Source organism: Pteropus alecto, unplaced genomic scaffold (assembly GCF_000325575.1).
Source record: "Pteropus alecto unplaced genomic scaffold, ASM32557v1 scaffold143, whole genome shotgun sequence".
NCBI lineage: Eukaryota > Metazoa > Chordata > Mammalia > Chiroptera > Pteropodidae > Pteropus > Pteropus alecto.
The window spans coordinates 2,882,069-2,892,007 of record NW_006434828.1 but is presented as its reverse complement, the minus strand read 5'-3'; the positions used below and the strand labels follow the sequence as shown (position 1 = coordinate 2,892,007).

The following is a 9,939-nucleotide window of genomic DNA, read 5'->3' as shown; positions in this document are numbered from 1 at the left end:
GGAAAGAGGATTGATGACCCCTGAGGCTCAGGATGGCCAGGCCTCTGGATCTGGAGCCAGGCCTGGCTCGTCCCCAGGGCAGCTTCGAGCCGGCCCAGCACTGGTGGGAAGCCGGGAAGGCATTCCACCCGCAGCCTCCCGGTGAGACCCTCCCTGATTAACCATCCCTGCAGAAGCAAGCTTCTGCAGACACCCAGCGCCCCTGTCTGATTTAAAGAAAAACTAACATCGTGACGTGGATTGTCATCTTAATAGAAAAACCAGATTATTTACGAGGGAGGTTTTTACCTTAAACAGGGTAATCTATTTTACATGAAAAGGCAACGTGCCTTAAACAAAATCATCTAAAATTCCATTGTTAATACTGAGTTGGTAGAAAATGAGTGTGTTCTTTAAACAAGAGCCCTAAGTCACGCTAACTTTCCTGTTTGCAAACACGCTGCGAAGAAATTTGGACGCGGTTCTGAAGGAGGACAGAGAGAAGCTGAGGCTGCTGCAGAAGCTGCAGCCCAGGTTCACGGAGGGCCAGAAGCAGGAGCTGCAGGAGGTGCACCCGTGGGTGCGCTCGGGCGGCCTCCCCGCAGCCGTGGACGTGGCGGTAAGTTCCCAGAGCGCTCCTCTGACCGCGCGTTTAAACGGCACCGTGTGACCACTCTGGGAAGTCAGAGCTTCAGAAACGAACAGTGTGTTGAGAAGATACGGTAACACGACACTGCTAAGTCTCCTTCCCACGTTCCTGAAAGGTCTTCCAAATATCTAATCTCAATCAGGTACTGAAATTCCAAGTTTTGAGTTTTCAAATTCTGTTTTATGTCTTAAAAAAACACCGCTCCTATCGTAAACTCTCAGCATCCACGCAGGCCGTTAAGTAATGGTGGGGACATTAAATGACCGCTGCTAACATTTACCAGGCCTGTCCCCGTCCAGTGGCCCATTCTGTCTCTGTCCCTTCCTGAGAGCTCCGGGGACATGTCTGTACCCCAGCTCCCCACTTTGCTCCCTCCTGAGCCCCACGTGCCCAAGCTGCTCTCTCCAGGTCTCAGTGTCCTCCAGCAGCTGCCTCTGCTGCTGCTTCTGTCCACGTCCTGCCGACTGGACGCTAGCGGCATCTAGGGCGGTTTCCTCCTTAGCCCGGCCCATGTTCTCCGGGTGACTGCTCTGGCCTCCTGGTCACCCCGCCCTTCTCCCCGCTCTGGTGTTGAAGCACCCCAGGCCCAGGACTTGCAGCCCTTCCCTGTCCCCACCTCCCCCAGGACTGTCTCCCCTGGCCCCCCAATTACAAAAAGCATCCATGTGCTGAGGTGGCCTAGCGCCCGCCTCCCGTCCAGCCCTCTGTTGGACTTGACCCGTGACCCGCCCAAGACTGCACACCCAGCTGCCCTCAGCGAGCACCTGCCCCACCGGCTCCCCTCCCACTGCGCTCAAGGGCAGCTTCATGCTCCATTGGCTTGGGCCACAGACCTTGGTGTCACCTGGCCCTCCTCCCTACCCACCCTCCCCGAGGACTTCCCATCAGCTGGACCTTCAAGCTGGATTGAAAGCCATCACCTTCAGCGTCACCAGCCCAATCCAGGCCACAACGCTGCCCCACCCAGATTGTCACAGTAGCCTCCCGGCTGCCCTGTCTGATCCCCCTTGTCCCCTGCAGTCTGCTCACGTCACCCCTCAGCTCAGACCCCATGTAGCGGTGCCCTCCTCGGTCGGAACCCGCTGCTGCGGAGCGGACGACCTGTCCCGCCCCTCCCGTCCCTCCCTCCCTTCCCTGCCCTCCCAGCCGCACTGGCCTCTGGCTGTGCCGACTGGCAGGCAGGCGTCCGCCCTCCCTCCGCCTGGCGTCCTCTCCCTCGGACACACGGCTCACTCCAGCTTCCCTTACGCCTGGTTTGCAGACGCTGCTGTGTTAGTTTCCCAGCGCGGCCCAGCAGACAACCCCGAACCCAGGGTCTCAGAGCCGCGAGCGTCCCTCATCTCCCGCTGTTTCTGTGGCTCGGGAATTTGCGAGCAGCTTAGCCGGGTGGTTCTGGCGTGGCCTCTCCTGAGGCTGAAGGCGGGATGTTGGGGCCCCCGTCATCTGGAGGGCCCCTCCCGGCGAGGCTCCCACCCACGCCTGTCAGGTCACCCATTGGCAGGAGGCCTCAGTGTCCCTGTGCCACGCAGACCTCTCCACGGGCTGCTGGGGTGTCCTCATGACGTGGCAGCTGGCTTCCCCAGGAAGGACGGGGAGCTATGGTGCCTTTTATGGCCTCATCGAAGAAGTCACACGTGTCACGTCCGGCACGTCCTCTTTGTGAGAGGCGAGGCACTAAGTCCAGTCCCCCCTTAAGGAGACGGGAGTGAGACTCCACCTTTAGAGGAAAGCGTGTCGAAGAATTCGTGGACATACTTAAACCACCACAGTCACCTTTTCTGTGGCCTTTTCTGAATGTCCACTGTGAAGTTGCAGACACCCCCGCATCTCTCCACGTCCCGTCATTTTACCCCCTGCGGAGCACTTCTCGTTCCCCTTATTGTCCCCCACCCCTCCACGGATGTCCCCTCCATGGGGACAGGGATGTTTGTCCTCGTTCACTGCTGGCTCCCAGTGCTTAGAGCATGCGTGGAACATGACAGAGGCTTCATGCATAGTCTGGGGATGAGCAGATGAGACAGGTGCATCATCCGTACCCCATTTTACAGATGAGGAAACAGGCTACGGAGGGCAGGTAACAACTCCCGGTCCCACAGGCAGAACAGAGTGTGAGCCTGCCGGCTGAGGCCACCCCTCTCTGCACAAAGCCGCCTCTCAGGCAAGGCCCTGACTGCCCCCGACCTTGGGGAGCTGAGTGTGGCCCCTCGGGAGCAGGCAGGGGTCCCACAGCTGAGCAGCACCCTTAGAGGCTGCTGGTCCCCCTCACAGCTAACACCTGGTCGCCCGCACCTCGCTCAGGCCGGGCTGCATTTTTGTAATGAAGATCTCATTTTTGTGACTAATCTCACGTTTTTCTCTTAAGGAATGTGTTTACTGTGAAAGCAAGGGAAAAGGTGACATTTGTGTGCCATATGAAGAGGACAGCCCTGCTCTGGGACTTGGTGAAGTGGCAGGCACCAAAGAAGAGGAAAATGGACCCCCCTCGAGTCATAAGAATGGAGAGCAGACGTAACCCCCATCCCGTCCCATGGGAAGACAGGACAGCGTCACGTTGGTTTCTAATGAAATGGCGGGTATACTTATGTTGGTTCTTTCTTGTTTTAGAAAAAAAAACCCGCATAGTTTTCCGAAGGGCGACTTAAAACTGTAGAGGGTGTGAAGGGTTTGGGAAGAAATACATTTTTATATTTTAAAATATTGATGTGAACTTTGGAATATAGGGAAGAGAGCTTTCTTGTAATGTAACCTGAGAAAGGCTGAACCCCCTTTGTGTCGGGGGGCTGCCTGAATGCTGGCAGAAGTCCTAGGTCCATACTGAGCCTCTGTCCAGCGCACCAGTGTGCACTGGCCCCCTGTGGGGTGTCCCAAGGCATCACAGGCTGTGAGCACATGCGGCTCAGCTGAGGGCACTGGCCTTCTGGAGCTTTCCCAGGGTGTCTGGACAGGAGGAATTCTGTCCTCTCTTGGGGCTGCTGCTCACCCGTATTATCATCTAGTCAGACTCAGTGTTGTAAAAACATGCCAATTAGGGATCACAGCCTATCCTAATTTTCTTTCAAAATATGGCCATTAAGTGGCGTGAAGTGTGGTTCAGCACACCTGCAGCCTCGGCTCCAGCTGCCTGTGGCAGGCGCTTCTGCCTGACGCACCTTCGTCTGGGGTGACAAAGCCGAATGCTTGCTCTGCACTAAAGAAGCCTCGTGGTCATGTGACCAGCGCTGTCAGCCTAGCACGCCCAGCCCTCCGCGTGTGTCCGCGTCGCTCGTGGGCCTCTCCAGGCTGTGACCACACGTGGACAAAACTGTCGTCGGTCCTCTCCTTGTGTGACTTCCGTCTGCAGCCCAGGCTTTGGTCCTCTCACCTGGGCCGCGTCCGTGTTGGCCCTCCGGCTGACGCCGCCCGGCCACGAGCCCGGCCCTGGCCCAGAGCAGCGGCGGCGCCTGTGATTCCCCCTCGACCCCTGACCCCGGGCCGAGACAGTGGCCCTCTGTCTCCATGGGCCCGACCTCACTTGGGGCGGCTTCTGGTCTCGTCCCCTAGTGTCACTGGCACTTCAGTGTCCTTGGAACACTGGGGAGAGCGAGGCCAATCTGCCCGGCTTTTTGCTAAACCTCATGCTGCATCACACGCCCCAAAGACTGTTTGGGAAAATGTCCCTGGTCCCTGGACTGAGTGAGAAGGTCCCACTGCTGAAGCGATGACTTAATGTTGGACCAAGCGTGGGAACTAAAAGGGAGCAGGTTTTCCCTCGTCCTGTGACAGAGAAGTGGCTGCTAGAACGGGTGACGGTGATGTCTCCTTGTGTTCCAGTTGGTTTTCATAGGAAAACCATCTTATTGCCTGAATATCGATCCTATTTTTATAAACTCAAACACGAAACGCCGTTTAAATGGTTTTTTTCATTTACAAAGTAACGTCACTTTCAAGCAGCGCACATGTGGCAGTTAGATGCTGCCGACTGCTTCCGGCCTCTGAAGTCCCGTCGGTAAGGGATTAAACAATAGAGAAGGCTACGTTTTTGTCACCTGAACAAACTGCCACAACGTCCTCTACTGTTATGAATGTTTGCCGCCAGCATTATTTCATTATTTATGCTCGTCAAGGGCGCAGCTTCCACGTGCTGAGGAGCTGCGGGCGGCAGCATTTGGTGAAGTTGTTTACACCGTGCCGCGTCGAGTCTTCTGTGTTTTTGGTAGTGTGCTTACACGGGTATTATGAAAACTCTCGATTTTAAACTGAGCCTTCTTTTTAATGTTCCTAAGAAGAAATGTAAATAAGCTCTGGGTCGGCACCGACCCGTTAAGCCTTGCCGGACAAGTGGTTTGTTCACGCACAAACCAAGCTTTCTCCACCCAGTGCAATGCGTTTGTTCGACTGCTTGTGTCTTTTTATGACTTTTTTGCCTTTTAGAAAATTGGTAAATAAAGTAAGTATATTTTTACGTGTATGTATTTTTAATGTAACAGAAGAAAAACTGAATAGGGATCAGAGATTTTCAAAAGATTCAAGAAAAACTCTAGAATGTCTGCGTCAGGGACCCTGTCACAAAGGCCCCTCCCACCTTCCCCTGCACGGCGTTCCTCCTGCTGGCCCCTCCCTGTCTGAGTGACACACGCCTCTTCCATCGGGGCTGCAGCTGCCGCTGTCCCTGCCCGGTGAACTTTCTGGACATAAATCGAACCCTATGATCCAGCTCTCCCTCAGTCTTTTCGTTGCAGATGGGGTGGTGCTCCACTCTGCCCCTGGAGGTGCTCCCCGCTCAGCCCCCGGAGGTGCTCCCCGCTCTGCACTGACCCCAGACACCTACTCTGTTTCCTTTGTGCGCTCCCCAGGTTGTCACGATCTGGCCGGACCCCACCTGTCCAGCCCTTCCTTCCACAGCGACGAGGCCATACAGGACCACAGGGGTCAGAGCGGGGAGGCCGGCGGCTGCGGGACGGAGTCCTCAGCCTTCCAGAGCCTTCCATAGGCTCCCTGAGTGGGAGGGAGGGCTTGACTCTGCCCCCTGGCCTGGCAGCCTGAATCCAAGTGACATGGGGATGGGGGGTGGGGACAGAAGGCAGAGTCCTTCCAGCGAGCACAGAGGCCTCTGCGAACTGGCCCTACTTGACCAGGTTTGGCTCACTGAACTTCTGAGTCCCTCTGGGGACTCCTAACTGCATTTTTATTCACCACATAACCCCAAGGCCACATCTCCCCCCCGTTATTTACGAAATAAAAGATTCTCAGAGCCGCAAGGGGCCTACACACCCGCAGGCTGCCCAGCGCCTTTGTTCCCAGGGGATTTATAGCCTGCCACCCCTGCCGCTATCTGGTCCTCCTGTGTCCACCGCATCCCTGCCCAGCCTCTGATTGCCTCTGTTCCTGCATCTGAGGGGACCAAAGGACACAGATGCTCAGGAAGTCTGCTTGGGCAACCTTTGCAGGTCGGGGGACAAATGGCAGGAAGGGGTCTCCTCGGGGAAGCCACACAGAGGAGGGAGCAGGGCTTGGCGGCCTCGAGACGGAGCAGCCGGGCTTCTGGGGGGACGGGGCCAGGCCAGTTGGTCAGCCAGTGGGCCTGCCGAGAGAAACTGAGGCCGACCTCAAGATGGAACCTCAGGCAACTTCCGGGCCGGTCAAGACGCACAGCCTGCTCTGTCCTTGTGCTTTTCCCCAGAGACACTCGGTCACACTGAGGCACATCCTAGAACTTAATTTTCTCCCTTGTTTTTTCAACGCCCCCCACCCCATGTAAGATGAGGCTTTGGTCCCAAGCCCTCCCTCACCTCCTCCTGACAAGTGTCACCTGTCCTTTCATGTCTGCAGTCAGCCGTGCATCGTGTCCTGTAACCATAATTAAACCTTCCTTGCCTTCTCTATAGGGTGATTCTAAACAGCAGCACCCCATGGACGGCGCTGTGACTGAAAGATCGGCTGCCGAGTCAATCGCTGTGCCAAGACCATCGCTCTTCTTGGCGCCTTCTTGTTTTTCCGGGAATTCTTAGCGGCCTTTCGTTTTTCTGCTTGCGCCATTACCCTCCTCCACCACCCACACTCAGTACCCTGTCCACTCAGGTGTTCTACCGGCCTTTTCCCCAAGGCCTCCCTCAGGGCCCCATCACCCTGTTCCGGCATGAACTGCCTTCGATGGAGGACATTCTAGAATACCTGTTTGGCCTTGTGCAAGCCACATAATGGGTACCGAGAGGGGTGTACAAGACCAGTACGAGAGGGAGCACATCGCCGTTTCTCAAAGTAGTGCACACTTAACTGTAGGTGCATGCATGTGTGTGTGCATGTGTGTGTGCACGTGTGTGCACGTATGTGTGCATGTGTGTGCGTGCGTGTGCATGTGTGTGTGCGTGCATGTGTGCATGTGTGAGCATGCATGCACGTGTGATGTGTGTGCGTGTGTGTGCGTGTGTGCGTGCATGTGTGTGCGTGCATGTGTGCATGTGCGTGCATGTGTGTGCGCATGCGTGCACGTGTGCATGTGTGCATGTGTGCGTGTGCGTGCATCTTTGTGTGTGCGCGTATGTGTGCATGTGCATGTGCGTGCATGCATGCGTGCGTGTTGGGGCGGGGAGGGGGTGTCTCCTTCCCTGAGGTGATGTCTAAATGGCAAAGAAGAATAAAGTTACCGGCCAGCTTGGGGTCTACCACTCAAGCCCCCCCCAATCTGTCACAGTGGAAGTGGGGGTGGACACGTGTGCGTGCATCTTTGTGTGTGCGCGTATGTGTGCATGTGCATGTGCGTGCATGCATGCGTGCGTGTTGGGGCGGGGAGGGGGTGTCTCCTTCCCTGAGGTGATGTCTAAATGGCAAAGAAGAATAAAGTTACCGGCCAGCTTGGGGTCTACCACTCAAGCCCCCCCCAATCTGTCACAGTGGAAGTAGGGGTGAAGGGCAATTGAGTGTCAGCTTGCGAGGACACTGAGGGGCGATGAGAGGCGTCCACTCACGCAGGGATGAGCAATGCCCGGCTGGGGAAATCTCCGCCCACTCACGAGGAAGCAGCCAAGAGGCAGCGCAGGGACAGGCGAGAACCAGCAGGAGGGGTGCCCAGTGGGTTACAAGGGTCAGGAGATGGCGAGGACCTTCATCCTCTCGTTGAACTTGCCCTGGGCAGGTCCCTCCCGTGGGGAGCCCAAAATGAACCGCCACCTGGAAGGCTGCCAGGTCCATCTTCAGGGGGCAGGGAGCGGGGTGGGTGGTGATAGTGCCTGTGGCCTAGCCCACTACCCACTGCACTGCAGTCCCTGGGGGTCCCCTTCCTAGGCTGCTTCTCAACCAGGTTTGGGACACCCTGTGACCTTCCCTACCTACCCAGTGCTTCTGACCAGGTACGTGGGGGTCCTGGGTCAGACCGTACCCCTGACCAGAGAGGCTCACAGGCTGGAGGCTGCGGACCAGACCCTGACCACCTCAATCCAGGGTGAGCAGGAGGGGGCTAGGTAAGGGGGTGCGGCGCTACTGGGGGTCAGGTGCGCGCCCACCAGGTAGATGAATAGCGAAGCTGAGACCTGAGCAGTGAGGAAACAGCCTTTAAAGCGGGACGGGAGAGCGCGGGAGCGTGTTCCAGGTTGAAGGCAAAGCCAGAGATTATCGTGGCATTGCGGCTCTGCCCGGCTGCTTGGATGGACACAGGCCCCTGGAACAGGGGCCTGGCCTGGGTCCCCAGGTTGCTGCCCAAGAACGCGGCCCCGCCGCCCACGCACCGCACCCGCAGGGAGGCGGGACCGGCAGATGGGCGGCCGCGGTGGGGGTGGCGATCGTCTGGCGGACACAGACGCGCCCGCCGCCCGCCCGCGGGACAAAGCCGGCAGAGACAAAGGCGCGGCCAACACCTGTCGCTCTTGGCGGGGTCGCTGCTTTTCTGCTTTTCTCCGCTGAAGCCGCTGCAGCTGCCAACTGTCACGGGCATCAAGTTACAGGGTCCAGGCGGCCTCCGCAAGCCTGGCAGGGGGAGGGCTGGGAGGGAAGGGAGCCGAATGGCGACGCTGCGGGGGGACGAAGGAGACTGGCAGAAGGGGGGCCAGGGCAGACGAGCAGGGGTGGGGAACAGGGAGGAGTGGGAGGTGGGAGGAAGCAAGGAGGGTAGGTGGGGGTGGGAACCAGGGGAAGGCGGAGGAGGGGGAGTGGGGCTGAGGGGGAAAAGGGAGGTCAAGGGGGACCGAATGAGCGAAGGGTATTAGGAGAAGATGGGGGGTTCAGGGAGTGACAGAGATGATGACCGGGAAAGAACAGGCAGCTTGAGGGGGGCGGGAGGCGGACAAGGGGAGGAAGGGCAGGGGTTGGGAAACGACCAGAGAGCCTGGAGGAGCAACGATGCCCGCCGGCCGCGAACCCCGCCCCGCCGGGATCTCTGCGCAGGTGGAGGGCGGCAGAGGGCCTCCGCTGTTCCCACACAAAGGTCCGCAGGATCCGCAGTGCGCCGCGGGCATGCTTCCGCTGCGGTGGGCCCGCACCTCTCCCGGGCTCCACAGCCACCCCAGTGCAGACCCTGCGGGTCTGGAGACCGCGGACTTGACTGGCCCTGCCCCGCCTTCCCCGGACCTAGCACGCTCCCACACTGCGCTCCTCTCCGCACGCACCATCCGTGAATGAAGCAGGTGTGAACGACTGAATGAGGAATAAGTAAAGGGATGAGCTCCTGCTCACACGCACAACTGATCTGGAGGCCTAGCTCAGGGTATGGAGGGAAATAAGCGCACCCCGAACCGCAGCTCTCTGGGGTCACCGCCCCCTCGGGTGCCTCCCCCGCGGGGGTCGCGCGGAGGCCGAGCTGGGGGCCACGCCCGTCGGCCACGCCCCGCCAGCTGCCAGTCGACGCCGGCGGCGGGGCTAGACAAAGCGCACCGCTCCCATTGGCTGCGGCGCGCCTCCCGGCCGGCGGCTCCAAACCCAGTTGGCCAATCGGTGCATTGAAATGTAAATAAGGCTCTATAAAAGGGGCGGGGCTGCCGTCGGCGGAAGAAGCGAGGGAACGGGGACCCGAGTGCGTCGGTGGGCGGCGCGGCCAGGGGCGCGGGCGCCTAGCGCGCTCGCGGCGCTGCAGACTCTGCGGGTCATGGCTCCGCTCCTCGCGTCTGGACGGGACCGTGCCGGCCGGGAGGATGAGGACCGAGGCTGGGAGGCGCGGGGGGACCGCAAGGTGCGGGCCAGGGCCGCGGGCGGGCTTACGGGGTTCTGCGCGGCGCGGCCCGCGGCCCTGGGGCTCAGTCTCCGGCTTCCCGCAGGCCCGGAAGCCCCTGGTGGAGAAGAAGCGGCGCGCGCGGATCAACGAGAGCCTGCAGGAGCTGCGACTGCTGCTGGCGGGCCGCGGGGCG

At 59.1% G+C, this 9,939-nt stretch overlaps 2 protein-coding genes across 3 annotated transcripts in view; both read left to right on the top strand.

The window, feature by feature from the left end:
* Positions 1–5,069, top strand: part of PER2 (period circadian regulator 2) — a 29,834-nt gene extending 24,765 nt beyond the window's left edge. The window contains 2 exon segments of the mRNA XM_006909903.3: positions 448–598; positions 2,991–5,069. Of these exon segments, the coding sequence (XP_006909965.1) occupies positions 448–598; positions 2,991–3,140 (301 nt within the window). The 3' untranslated portion in view covers positions 3,141–5,069.
* A 4,512-nt stretch (positions 5,070–9,581) lies between these two features.
* The window catches only part of HES6 (hes family bHLH transcription factor 6), a 1,868-nt gene continuing 1,510 nt past the window's right edge, over positions 9,582–9,939 (top strand). For both annotated transcript variants that reach the window (XM_006909902.3, XM_015587836.2), the window contains exons 1-2: positions 9,582–9,764; positions 9,850–9,931. In XM_006909902.3, coding sequence (XP_006909964.1) covers positions 9,681–9,764; positions 9,850–9,931 — 166 coding nt within the window. In that variant the 5' untranslated portion in view covers positions 9,582–9,680. The remainder of the gene's footprint in view (positions 9,765–9,849; positions 9,932–9,939) is intronic.